Source organism: Larimichthys crocea, chromosome XVIII (genome assembly GCF_000972845.2).
Source record: "Larimichthys crocea isolate SSNF chromosome XVIII, L_crocea_2.0, whole genome shotgun sequence".
Taxonomy (NCBI): domain Eukaryota; kingdom Metazoa; phylum Chordata; class Actinopteri; family Sciaenidae; genus Larimichthys; species Larimichthys crocea.
Window position 1 is genome coordinate 13,251,356 of NC_040028.1, and position 15,134 is coordinate 13,266,489.

At 38.0% G+C, this 15,134-nt stretch overlaps 1 protein-coding gene across 1 annotated transcript; it reads right to left on the minus strand.

Annotated features, from left to right (window-relative positions):
• Positions 1–651: 651 nt before the first annotated feature.
• acvr1c (activin A receptor type 1C) lies at positions 652–13,359 on the minus strand. The gene is made up of 9 exons (XM_027290679.1): positions 12,928–13,359; positions 9,433–9,663; positions 5,805–6,047; positions 5,457–5,687; positions 5,201–5,368; positions 4,567–4,723; positions 2,839–2,963; positions 2,493–2,623; positions 652–1,598 (listed from the first exon to the last, which is right to left on the minus strand). The coding sequence occupies exons 1-9, from the start codon at positions 12,995–12,997 to the stop codon at positions 1,473–1,475; spliced, it is 1,482 nt and encodes a 493-aa protein (XP_027146480.1). The 5' UTR covers positions 12,998–13,359; the 3' UTR covers positions 652–1,472.
• Positions 13,360–15,134: the final 1,775 nt, after the last annotated feature.

Sequence of the window (15,134 nt, forward strand, 5' to 3'; positions counted from 1 at the left end):
GCACACATAGTGTACAGATTGACCCGTGGGCACTTTTCCTAGACCAGTTTTCACAGGACCACATCACCTCACTGAACCTGTGCTCTCCAATGGAAATATCTTCAACTGATTTATTACCAGTTACATTATACACACTTTATGTGTTTTGTCATTATCTTTATTATTATGTTTTATGATCTTTAGCTTCGTCAAGTTTGGATTTTTGCTTTTATCATATTTATCTGGGAAACCTACTGTAAAATCATCAGGTTATAAAATGTACATGTTAGATTATCTTATCAAAAATATATATACCTGTCAGCGAGCAGCTCTTGTCAGCAACTGAAAGCTTTAAATGTGCAAAATACATAGCAGGAGTTTAGTCGTACTTCTCTTTTTATGTGAAGGACAAGACAAAAAAAAATGCACATAGCCATCAGTCAGTCGAAATATTTACAGTTTACAGAGGAAACGTCCGCTGTGATGATTTTAGGATAGCCCAAAACTTGGCTTAAAGGTCCAGTGTGTAAGATTTAGTAGTAGTAGTAGTGAGTATCTATTAGCAGGAATGGAACACATTATTTATTAGTACGTTTTCATTAGTGTATAATCAAATGAAAATAAGAATCATAGTGTTTTTGCTGTCTTAAAATTATATCTACAGTGAGAGTGGGTCCTCTTCCTACATGTTTCGAAGAAGAGGGTGAGGTGTGGGAGATTATTCATTGCCACTAAATCTTACACACTTCAGCTTGGCTGATTTAAAGTATGGGGATCATCAAAAATGATCAGGATTCTTCATCTGGGGACCACGAATGTGTCAAATGTCATTGTGATCTAGATCACGAGAGCGAGTGACTCATTACCATCCATGGAAATTGCACAGTTGTACCCCTGTTAGGTGTATAGTCACCTTTCCACTGAGCTTTCAACAAACCATTTCTCTGTAATAGTGCTGTAATAACTATGCAAAAGTACTTCAAATACTTTAAAGCTCAAATTATCAGAGACAGTCTGTACATGTGTCATTTCAAACAAGTCAGTACCTGTTCAAGTGACTTCAGTATCCTTTGTGATTGTCAGTTATCACACTATAAGTGTTACAAGATATGGCACGAAAACATCACAATGTGCAACTTTAAGCTTTGGGCACTTCAGCGTTTGAGGTAGCAAAAATAATCTGTATATACATTATGCACATTCTTATTTCGTTTGGCTCCTACTTCAGTTGGTTGGTTCAAATTGTTTCATGAGGTGTCTATGTGCAAAGCAGCCACAGACGACCCCTCCACCCACCCCGACAAACTTTGGCACCATAAACAACCTGGATCTGCTCTCTGGGGGTGAACAGTGTGGTTGTGTCCTGAAGAGGGCAGCCTCAGGCAGTTAAAGAGAGAGAGCAGTTTCTCCCTGTTTGCTTCCGAACATCTCTCCAGTCCATCGTGTCGCACCAGTGCCGGCACCGGTGCTGATCCGCAGGGCAATAAATTGAACTAATCTTTGACATCCTTGATGGCAGACAGCTGAGACACGGTTTTCTTGACCCGCAGAGCAGTGAGTCGAGCAGCAGGGTTGGCGTACCAGCACTCTCTCATCAGTTTGCCCATCACACGCAGATCCTGGCGTATCATCAAGGAGACAGTGTTATTTATATAAATGAAGAAATGTTATTTAGTCAAGTGCCAGAATAACAGAAACTGTCTTAGTTCAACTATTACTCTGTTAGGTAATGAGTGGAACCACATCCAACCACTGAGAGGTCTGAGACAAAAGGTCAATAACCCCGTCGTGTCAATAACTCCTAGTCAGTTACTTAAGGAGGTGATGCAAGGATAAAGTGTCAGGTGTGTCACCCCTCCTGTGCTGTTGTGACTTCGTGGAAATTTGACGTCTTTATCCCTCAAACTTACTTACACTTTGAATGTAATGTCTGGTTTTGATTGTTATCTTTCTAAGTTTGTCTAGCATTCATTTTCATTTTTAAATAATAACATTAGACACTTCAAATTCATTGCTGAGATCTGGGAACACAACAACATTTCTGAACAGTCGGACAATAAAACAAGCTTCCAGGTTAGTCACACATTTTGTTCAGTTCAAACTTTTGTAGTCACTAATGCCGTACATTCATTTATTCATTTCTTCTATGATCTCATCACAGTTCAAACAGGCTTTTTCTGACTTTTCAGAAGTCAGATCAGTCTGTTTCGTTTAGTTAAGCACAAACTAGTTGGATATCGGCACTGTTAATGATCTTAAAAGCTCAGTAACCACTTATCTGCAATAAACTTATTCCATCATGATTTGGTTTTTACAGTTGTCCAGTATGGTTTTATGTTCATCTTCCATTCAAAAGTTATAATCAGTCAAATTGAAGCATTTGACCACACAGGATAGCAGTTTTGTATTTGACTTTTACTGTTTCATACACACAGTAGTGATGGGTTAGTATCGTACTATAATTGTTAATTATCTTACATGATCATACATCAGACAGTTTTTTTCTGTCTCACCTCACAGCTCTGCCACTGGTTGGGAACGTTGGGTCTGAGTTTCTGCTCACATACCACCTTCCTCATGTCTTCGATGGTCGGATCTGAAGGCACCAGGTCATAATAAGGCAGCTGGAAATCTTCTTGGAGCCCTGGGAGAATGACAAAAATGAAGCCTAATGACGCACAGGACTGATGATGAAAAAAATACGGGTATAAAAAAACAACTGGCTTATATTTAGGACATTGGAGTCCCATCTGTTAGAGCCACAGTAGAGCTTTGCTGATGACTTGTCTATTAAATATTTTTATAAATATTGATAAGAGAGTGGGGGGTGTAAGTGTGTGCGTGCGTCATTCAAAGTACCCCTAACAGAGCATCTTCGGGTCAGTTCCCAGAACACCAGGCCGAGCGAGTAGATATCTGCCTGCTTGAATGACTCAAAGCTGTGCATATTGATTGTCTCATCCAGGATTTCTGGGGCCATGTACCTGCAGAGGACAAAATAATTAAGGCCTAATGATATATAGATTTTTTTTTTAAAGGCTATTACTTCAAATATCTTTTGTCCTATCTGAGCTGAAAATCATAAATATGGAACAACTACAGAAAAAACAAGCTCAGTCTTTAAACATTTTGTTTCTGGAGGGAACAGAAGACAAACAAGCAAACAAAACAGACAGCACTCACTGATGACTGACAGATAGTTTAAGATAAAAGATATCAGCACAAAGGATATCATTCACACCTTTAATTGTCCCACTAAGCATCATGAAAGTCAGAAATTAAATCCTACATATACAGAGTTTGAGTATGTTTTATATAAAAATGATATAATGGCATAATTATTATTTGCCATTATTTGATATGTTTTGTTTACATGTATTATTTATATGATTTATTTTCATCAATTATGTTTGGTTTTGTATGAACCCTGTGTAGGAAATACTTTTATATTTCGTGTTGTAAGGACACATTATTTGTGGAAATTATCCTCCAAGGACACATTAAGCAGTAAGAAGTTTTATGCTTTTAGGCTTTGAGGGTTTTCCTAAAAATTACTTTGCATTGCACATTTTTTGAGGATCAGAATCAGAATCGGGTATATTGCCAAGTAGGTTTTCACATACCAGGAATTTGTCTTGGTGTTCATTGGTGCCTAACAAACATTAAGTTAAAATAAAAGGAAGATTTAAAAAGTCAGCTATTCAACAATATAAACAATATAAATATATATACAATGAAATGAAAAGAGTTGAGCAGCTTGTGCAGGAATATACAAAGTATATTTAAAATGTGTAAAATAATAATCAAAACAACATACTCCAAAAGATAAAAGCTGAACAAAAGCTGTCCGTTTCTGTAACACTCTGTATATCCTGGGTAGGATTATAACCTACAATTTTATGTTGTTCAAGTGGAATCATTCGCTCTTAGTCATGTGCAGCCAGCGAGGTATGTTTGTTTTTTTTATTATTTCATCATGCATGTCATATGAAATAAATACATTTGTATTTTCTACATTGTCCTGCATTTGAACAGTTTGACGGTGGATCTGATGACGCCGATGTTAATTGATCAGTAACAGCGTATTGCCTGGAGGGAGTGATAAACAATATTTATCACTTAACTAGAAGAAATATGTTTTTTATGGTTACTTGTATCAATCCAGTTTGCTTTTTAATACAAAATAACTTGAGGTTTCATGACTTTTGTTCAGCATTTTTCTCAACAGACTTTCAGCCACGCTGATTATTTCATTATTGCACTGTGTACACACACCCAGCTAAAATTAGTCTGTTAACAAACAGCATATTATTATAGGAATCACCAGAGGGACTGAATGTGCATGGCACAGTGAAAACTGCATTATAGATTCTGCTTTTCTTGCAGAAAGCAGTGCCTGGCAAGCTTTCTCATTCGGTGCTGTGATCCAATTAACAGTATTAGCCAAGAAGTTCAAAACATGTTGACTTTGGAGAAATTCAGAGGCTGACTACTATGTTAACCCTAGCGCTTTAAATAAATTGGAGCGTGTTTGCAGTGACTGCAGTTTCATTTCATGTTTGTGTTGCTTTGTGATATAAATCCAACCTCTTGGTTCCCACTTTGTGGTTGGACGGTATGTCGATGGTGTTGGTCCTGGAGTCGTGTTTTACGGCCAAACCTAAATCCGCAATGACCGCTGTACCGTTCTTCTTAACCAGGACATTTTTAGACTTCAGGTCTCTGTGAGCAATGGCAGGTTTCCCTAAAAACCAAGATGGACACGAATAAGTGTTGTTTTGCAGCATTCTGACATGCATCAACTAATCAGATTATCACAGCCATCAATGGCACTTAATGTTGATGAAACAACACAGCTGAATTGTGATAGGTTTACTGTGTAATTACTGTAGTGCTGAAATAATTAGTCAATTAATGAATTAGCTGATGGCATCATTACATTGCCTGTTCTGTATCATTGTAAACTGATTATTTTTGGGGGTTTTTGAACTCTTGGTTGCAAAAAACAAGACAGGTGAAGACAAAACTTTGGGATCTGGAAACTGCTGTGAATATTTTTCATATTTTTTACTGTTTAAATACCAAACAGTCCAAAAAATTATTATTATCTTTAGTAGTTAGTTAATTAGTTAGTTAGTTAGTTAGTTAGTTAGTTAGTTACACACACAAGGGGCATAATTGTTTGAATCTCCCACTTCAGTTCATGTTCTTACAGCCTTACCCTGTGTGCCAATGATTTCCATGTGGAGATGTGCCAGCCCACTGGCTATGGACAAGGCGAGGACGATCATGCCTTCCAGAGAGAGAGTGTACCTGTTCAGGTAGTCATACAGCGAGCCATGCTCATGGTACTCTGACACCAACCAGAGCTGGGTCCATGAGCCATTATCTGCAGCACACAATAAACACACATGTTGGCACATTGATCTCATAACTATAATGTGATCTTGACTGTTATGTGTATCTGAATCTGACACCTTTGTTGTCAGCAGCAATGAAGCCCAAGATGTTGTCGTGTCTGAGCATGATTGTCTGATAAATCTCTGCTTCACGAAACCATGACCTCTCGTCCCTGGAGGAGAAGATCTTCACCGCCACATCCTCCCCTCGCCATTTTCCCCGCCATACCTCCCCAAATCGACCCTTCCCAATGGTCTCCTGTAGGACAATGGTCCGAGCTATAGTCCGCTGGACCAGCAGTGGCAAACCTGCAACACATCCCCCCCAAAAAAACATGCTTCACATTTATTAAACTCTTGTTTTTTTAACCCACACAGACAGTCTAAATCATCATATCCGATCACCCGGGTGGCAGCGTTTCTTACCTGATCCAGAGCCTGAGGTGCTCAAGTCGTAAATCAGATCTTTGAGACATTTGTCAGCTGACATGAGCATCTGGTCGTCCAGAGGCTCCTCTGGGTCCTGCTTATGGGCTCTGCTGTAGGCACAGCGGTGGCCATGCACAATGAAAACACCCAGCAGGATCCCCACACACAACAGGCAGGAGGGCACCAGGATCACCACAGTGAGCTGCATTCTGCTCCAGCCGGGTTCCTCTATTGCTCTCTCTGATTACACACACACACACATACTCGACATGAGAAATGTTCTTCACATGACATGATTGTTGCACCCTCTGGTGGCCACTGTTTATTATGACACGAGTGTGAACTGAAATAATCTCCTCAAGAGGACAATATATTATCAGTGTTGTGTAACTACTGCTGAACTATGCTGATGTATTATATTTATTAAAAACACACTAAACAACCACTGTACAAATAATGAACCCATCACCTTGTCGACGATCTTAATATTTAGAGAGATGGAAATTGTGCATTTGGTGGATGCAATGTCTGCCTGCCCATAAGTATCATAACTCAAAGGCAATAAAGATACTGCAGCAAAATGTTTTAGTGCCAATAAACATTTCTCCAAAAAGTGAAAATCAAAGACTTTTCTTCTTATCAAAAAGTGTCATGCTTCAAATGTCATGATCAAAAACAGGTGCATCACGAGGCCTTGTAAATAAATTGTGATTTTTGCAAAAAAACTATAACAACAACAAAAAAAAAAACAATGTAACCGGGCATTTCTATCTCTGACCTTCATTCTGTCTGTGGGTGGACAGAGGAGACCTGGACACAAACAAAAATAGCAGAGCTGGTGGGCGTCGTGATGATAATATGAGATTTAACAACATGCTGACAAAATAATACACAGTAATAGCACCGTACATCAGTACCACAATTAAATGACAGGTCTAGGGAAATACAGAGTTTTGTACTAACAAAGGCAAACTGATACAAACTAACTTGTATACTTGTATACTAACTTCAGGAATGATTGCAAAAACTTTAACTCTCTAACTCAACCATATTTAGCCTTTCCATCTTTTCAAATCCCCAAAGCATGAAATGTCCTCACCAAGAGTGACTGAAAAATGCAACATCTGCAGATGGCCCATTGTGCAAAGCAACAAATTGTGAACTAAACCACAGTTTCATAAGACATCTTTTAGCCTTTTACCTAAATAAATATCCTGTCATGTGTCCAACTGGAGCTCAGAAGATATGGTGCAAAACAAGACACGCCTCTCCTCTGGCCCAGTGGCAAAAGATAGTCCACAAACTGAAACTGTGACTCTGCATGGGACAGTGGGGTAATCTCAGCAGCTCTACAACTGTTTGTTTGATACAACATCTAGAAATCAAGGATAGGAAAAAGAATCATTTACCACTATGGATTCTACTATTTTAGGCCAGTAAATTCACAGTAAAGTCACAGCAAAGGTGCACTGATGAACAGTAAGTCGTGGCATATAGAAAATAAACGACACACACACATACTGAGCAGTGGAACAGATTGATTGCGGTGTCCTCATTCACAGTCGACAACATCACAGCCTCAGGGTGCTGCCCTGACCCATCTCATCTCTCAACAATCTGCAGCACTTCAAATATCCTGCATCACCTCTACATTTTATGAAAGTGACCCACTGATGACTTTAGATGGATCAATCAGTCAGGGTAAAACACTTTGTTTTATTTTTTTTTTTAAATTTGGTATCAAAGATTATGAATGGACTGATGCTTATGTAGTATTGCGAACAAGAGTAAATACTGCCAAAAATTTAAATGCAGGAAGGCGACATTTAGGCTGGAGCACATATGCAGTACTCCAAAATATGAATATAAGTACCAAAATATGCAGTGAAAGATTTGTTTTATATTATTGTGTTTACTATTTATACCTCCTTTTAACTGATTTACACATACTGTACTATATTAATATTATTTTTTTATAAGAAATTGGTAGTAATCACAGAGTGCAATGAAATACTACAACTAACAATAAAAGCAGACAGTCCTGGTTTCTAAACTTTATCAAGCAATTTTAAAGGCGAGGAGAGCCACTAAGAATTTAATTAATTATTTAAATAAAACATCCAATCAGCATTGGGAGAGTACATTGCTGAACACTGTTTTCTCCACTTCTATAGTGGTGCGAGTCCTGCTGGAAGAACCTTGTCCATTTTTTGACATTTCTAAATCAGTCGATCATAAATGTTCATGTAGGATATCCTCGGGACACAGATTCCCTTTGAATGTGTAGGTAACCTGCCATAAAGAATAGCAGGAAATGACCCGATATCTTCTGAAAATAAACATGGTAGCAGCAAAAAAAAACAATCACCCGTGAATGGTTACAGATTGATCCATCTATAGCAGATAACTGGATTGAGCTCATCGAGGACACCCATGAGATGGAAACACTAATAAGTATTAAAATAAATAAATAAATACACTGAATATGTTTGAGTTTTGACGTGTGAGGACCTGACTCCGGCCTGTGGGATAACGAGAAAGGCATTCTTCACTTTTTCCTGATATTTTATAGAATGTTTGATCTTTGAACTGAGGAAATAAATTGGTAGATTAATGAATAATGAAAACATTTTTCACACGTTTGTGAGCGCTGAAATAAATATGAATGATATGACTGTCATTCTGTCAAAAGGAATCAAACACACAATTTAAAGCTGGTCCGTCAGAAGTCACTCGATACAGGGTAACTATAATGCAGTTACAATTAATTCATAATTTTAATTTGAAAAATGGGTCAAATCACCCAGTGTACAATGTGTAAAAGGCCTGCTCGTGCTGACAAACCCACATTTATTCATTACTCTGCAGTTCCCCTCTGCTCTCGCTGATTTAAACAGTGTAACTGCTCTCTCAACCTAACCTAAACTGTTCCAACTGCTGCAGACAATTAATTAACTAATTAATTAATGCAGCTTTAACAAATCAGATTTACGTTCTATAGAAACAATCCAATTCACACAGGCCTAAATTGCAATGAACTAAAACTGCAGTTGTTACAAATAAACATAAAAATACAACACAGACATGTATTGCAGCAGTATTACTAAAGTACTGAATTACTATGAACCACCACCACCAGTGTAACTCTGACGTTCCAGTGTGTTTTTCACAACAGGTGTAAGTAATCCTGCTGTGCTTTAAGGACAACTTCCACCCAGCAGGCCCGTGAGAGGCTTTTAACCTGCAGTAGGACTACATGGCTGACAGAGTATTTATTTATAAATCAGGGGAAGGAGAGAGAGAGGATCACTAACTGCCGTCCTATTGCCTCTGGCCAGATTTGTTATGTCACAGGATCTAGTAGGATCAGCATCTACCTCGTCTAGCCGGGGCCAGAATGAGTGGGAAATCCCACACTGATTTTGACCTGGTGCTGCCGCTAAATGAATACTGTAACTACTGAGCAAAGTGACATTAAGTGACTCTCTGAGTGGATGAATCTGTGTTTCCTCTATTTTGTACCTTTATTTGTGTCTTTGTCTTTCCTAATACAAGCAAAACATTCATCTAAATTACAGTAAATTCATTAAAAAACACCTAAACAAGAGCATCATGTCGGGTGTACCTGGGTATAAGCGGAGAGTCTCATTGTTGCAGAAGTCAGTGAAGCAGCAGCTCCTCTTGGAGACATTTCTGGAGCTGTAGCAGAAAACCTGACCCTTCATCTCGGTGGGCGACAGGCAGGACTTGACTGTCTCCTCCTTCCCGTCTATCAACATCACCGAGTTCCAGCAGGCACCGTCAGTGGTCGTCTCACAGGTGTGGTTGGCACACAGCTGGCACACACACTTCAGACCTGAAACACACAGCATCGCTTAAGGTGGTTAGATAACTAATCAATGATTTGTACAATCAGTGACAAACCGTTTACTTCACAAACAGCCAGTGGTCTTTAACCCTTTAGAAGCAGGATTCTGCCGTTATGTAAGCAGGTCCATGCTCTTAAATTGCTGGAGGTGGAGGAACCCGAGTAATGCCTCTTAACACCCAGATAATCTTGTGTTCTACTTGGAGCTGCTGTCATGGTCTGTTTGATAAGACAAGGAGTGATTGATAAGCAAGGCTGCACCGATTGTACCCTGAAAAAAAATTGGAAATAAATTGTGCAAATATTATACATTATTCAGTTCAACTAATATATGCAGTAGCTCAAAATAATGATTGTGCTACTCTAAATTAGGTAGTGAACATTTTGACCACTGAATATTGAGCAATAACCTCTTTTACCTTTGCTCAGTGAGCAAAAACTTTACATTTCATGGGCATTTGTCAGTTCATATAAATATAAAGCATCTTGTGGCAGTGTGTAATCTCTTTACAAAGGTTTATTCTTTTCAGTTTCACATCAGAAGAAAACTTCCGGACAAATTTTGTTGCGTGAAATTCACTATAGCTGATATAACTTTTAAAGTAGATACAGATTAACGTGAAGCACTTTTAGCCAATTCCAAGAACGTCGTCATGAGTAGTGACAGTGATCATACAGCTGGATGGAGTAAATACAGGAAAACAACTGAGACATAATATCACAATATAAGGTGCTTACGACAGAAAAAAAAACTGTAACTAATGAATCTCTGCTGTTTTATGTTTTTTAAAGGGGGTAACTCAAATTTTAACCTAGAAAATATGAAAATATGGTATTGTTGTCCTCTTTTGACCTGCAGTGGAGCAATCTAACCATGTATACTGCATGTATACGTTTCTGAGAAGGACAAAAACATTAATACATCTTTCCAGATCCTGACGGATAAGAAGAGTCATTAAATCGGATACATTTCACAACTGGAAGGAACAACACCTCGACTCTTTCTTGAGATGGTGTCATTATCATTTGGAGTTGCTATGCAACTCAATAGAGAGGACAGGCTGTAAAGGTAATACAGCTTACATTAAAGCTGTGCGTCATTCACGTAGCAGTTGTTTAACATGTTTAATACAAGGATAGTGTTATAAAAAGACAAAAGAATGGGGCCAAGGATTGATCCCTGAGGTGCATCGTAACTAAGGTATAAGAAGCAGGTAGATAAATGACTGAGCATTGGTGTACATGTTAAATTGCTATAGTATGATTGTATATGTGTCCAATGTTTAGCACTATTAGAAACAAAAGGACATGTATGGTAACAAAAACTGCGTTCAGTTTGCCAAAACAGAAAATAAAATGCTCAACGCACACTGTGTTTAGAGAAAGTGCTGAAACAAAAAACTACAAATCAAGTAAAGAAAAAAAACTGTGCACCAAATTCATTTAATGATTACAAAAATTCTAAATAAATTAACTAAATGAAACATTTTAGTCTGCTCCATATCATCCACATAATCGTCATCATCAGATCTATTGGACTTCCCTACATCTCACAGCTGCATTATTTTTCTCTCTCTCTCTCTCTGCTTCCATTTCTATGACATACAGCAGGTGTCCAACCTGGGTAATCATTTTATGCGTTGCTTCATATTGATTATGGATTCACCTCCACATATTTTCACATAGTCAATGAGCCACAACAAACCAAACAACCTGCGTGAAGACAACCAGGAATCAGTGAAAGTTAAGTGAATGCATCAGAAGCCTAAAAACTTACAGTAGTTAAACAATGCTTTTTTTTATTATTGATTAGAGCTTTGAAGTGAATGCAACCAGTTTTTAAATCATTTCTTTTGTATTTGTTTTTCCTCAAAGACATTATTAACCTTTTTTCTCTGTATTGTGTATTAGACATTTTGTATTTTGTAGGGAGGAAGAAAGTAACAAAAAGTGACTTTGAGGAAGCTCTTTGTTCTTTTAAATCAAACATTGTGCATATTTCCACACATCCTGGAATGTGTGTGCACGTTTCCTATTATTCTCCAACAACTCCAAACAGGTTCGGATAGATCTGCAGCTCCCTTTTATCCCGGAGCAGATATGAATGATTTTTTTCTACGACGAACTACATATTAAGTCATTATTAAGACGCAAGAAGCACAGTGCTGCAAAGCTTGTACTTTTGCAGACCCTTTTAACACAGAGGACTTCAACAAGGATTCTTTATTACTAAAAGATTGATAGATATACTAACACCATATAAAGAGACATAGCAATGCTTAGAACATCCTTTATCCTTTTAATTAAGTAAGTAATCAATTACATTTGCAACTAATGATGGTTTTCATTGTCGGTTTATCTGCTGATTATTTTCTCAATTCACCATTTGGTCTATAAAATGTAAGAAAATGTTGAAATATGCAAATCACATCTTCCTGAAGCCAAAGATGAATTTCAAATTGACTTTTTTCTGTGTGACCAGCAGATCGAAACCCAAAGACATTCAGTTTACTATCACCTATGACATATAGAAACAGCAAAACTTCACAATGGAGAAGCTGAAAAATGACTGAAACAGTAGTGATCCATTATTATTCAGTTGCAGATTAATATTTTTGTGCATCAACTAATCTTTTTTTTTTTCAGTTGTAGTCTGAATTCATTGAAATTCAAAAACAAATAACTTCAATCTTCGATATATGAACAACTTTAAAAGTTCAATGTGTAACTAAAACAAAACTATTCTGCTGAATGGGAGTTTTAAGTTTTGACACCAGAGTCACACTTTAATCTTACAGGATGAGTACTGAAACAGCACTGAAGAATAAAATAAAAGTATTTTGAAACAAAGATTTAAACTGCAGATCGGTTACTGAGAACTATTTTTCTACCAAACACTCTGTTTTTATTTTGAAGTTAACTTTTTTTTCAGGAAAACTTAAAGCACGTGGTCTGTGAACACAGATACAGGTGACCTCACATGGTAATCAGGTTGTTGTTTTCTTTATTTGCAGCATTAATTAAACCAGTAACACATTATTCTATGTATATTATGGTATGCACTTTTATTAGTATAACATAAGGTGTCTTTCAGAGTTGAATAAACTTAATTCCCGGTGTGACATAACACATAATTCTTGAAAACAGAGTTAACAGCTCTCTGTGAATACAGCTGAACTAAGTATTAATCCTAGTGAGACAACAGTTTATATGGTAAGCAGTTTAATAACTAAAACAAACATTTGAGTGTACCTGCAGTCAGCTGGGCGACAGACAGGAAGATCAACGCCGCTTGAAAGCTCTGCTTCCCGGGGCAAGTCATGGCAAGAGCCGCATCTGCTCCCTCTCCGACGTTCACGCAGCTATTCTACACAAAACACAACATTACGCATCACGGTAAAGACCCGTCCGTCCTCCGTCCGTCCGTCCGGCCACGCACTGCGCACCCAAAGCTTCCCGGTAAAATGCGGGGAGGAAACTGGAAAAACGCAATGAGAGCTTTTTGCTCCGCCTCTGTTGACTGGCTTTAAGAGGATTACCGCTGCAGACCTCTGATAAAGACATGTGAATGAGCGCCGGAGAGAAAGTGTTGCTGCACATCCATTTAACTGGTCCAGTAAAACACCACCTCCTGTCTGCTTATTGAATATGGAAATGTCTTCAATTCACTGCCCAATATGTGCTATATTTATAGTCTGGATTTTACTCATTTATTTATTTGTCTATTTATATATTTGAATCTATTACATGACTATTATTTAGTTAGTTAGTTAGGTTTTATTATTGTCATTATTTTATTTTATAACCTACCTCTGGTGTTTCCTTACTGTGAAATATAAGATAGCGTCTCCTCAGTTTGTGTTTTTTGATTAATTGATTGATTAAAAGATACACTTATAAAGATTTCATGATAGATCTAGATTAGGTAATAATGCAGGACCCAGCTTTGTTGATACTGCACCCAAGAGGTGCATATTCCCTGACAAATCTTAAATTAATTAAAATGACCAAAGACCCATTTACATGTTTGTGGGCACGGAGGGGGTGCTGGTTGGTAATCCAGTGTATTTTGCACCCCTGTGGTCAATGCAACCCCCTCTCCCTGAGCAAAACTTAGGTCAGCAAAACTCAGAAGAACCAGCTTAGACCGATAGCACCAACAAACAGGTCCAACCAAGCAGAGAATGAAAACTTCCAGGGGGTGAATACTAAATGAGTCTGCTGGACAATAAACTCATTGCAGAGTTAAAGCTCTACTAACCTGCATGCTATAAGTTATTTACTGCAGGCCATATGTCACTAAATTGTATTTCTGCTGCTTAGGCTCCATAGCAACCACCACAGAGCGGGTGAATGAGTGAACTGAGCTTAATCCCAAAATATCCATGATCAAAATGTAATTTTCTGTGTATTCACAGTCAGATCTCGGCAGTCTGCATGTTCTATACAAAGCAGCTCAGCTCTGGAAACAACAGGGAGGCAGTTGCTACTAAATCCAGAAATCTCGACTCTATCACAGGTTCTGCGAATATTACTAATACTAATGTAACTTCTGCTCTTACTGCACCACTTGTTGAAATGTTAAAAAAAAAAAGGAAAAGAAATTTGGGCAGCATGTACTCATCAATACATGAATATCAGGCCACAGGAGAAACACAGGTAAAAAAACACAGAGTGGAAAGAGTGAAATGTTAATTTACCAAGTCAGAAATGATCAATCAAGGTTGATTTTGTTTAAATACCCACGGGGGACTGTGTCAAAACACTGATAACCGCTGATTCATCGTTCTTCTTAACAATCTAATTCATAATGATGGATTGATGAGAATCTGGAAGGGGGGCAACAATGAACACTTCTCCTTCTCAGCGTGTATAAAAACTGCCAGAGAACCTTGGGGGGTAACCATGATGGTATCTGGTTGACTCAAACCTACAGAGGTTTGAGTCAAGATGTATCAAATGACACTGAATATGACGACAGTCTATGTGGAAAGTCTGACAGCTGCTGATACACGCAAGCAAGGCCTCTCCGTGTTGTCAGACAGCCACTGTTGTGTGTTTCTTTCATCCGGCCCATAACTTCTCTCACATATTAATCAGTCTGAGAACCACCAGGAGCCCAGTTTCTGTTTGACATCTCCCAAGGTATCTGCTGTGCACACAGTTTCAGTTTACAACTGGCAGGCAAAGCGCATGAGCATTTCACTATTCATTTGAAACCAAATGAATAAAAATTTATTTGTTGCATTATCAGCAGAGATGACCTTTTACAGTAGGAAAATAGATAACTGTGTAGAAATGGATTTATGTTAGTGAGTTCATTCGGGGTAAACTGATATTTTTACTACGGGCAAAAGGTAAATGACTTGGCATAAGTTCTTGTTGAACAAGTAATGAGAGGATGTTAGAAGAGAGGGTTGATTTGAAACCAGTATAGTAATGAGATAGTAATCAAATAA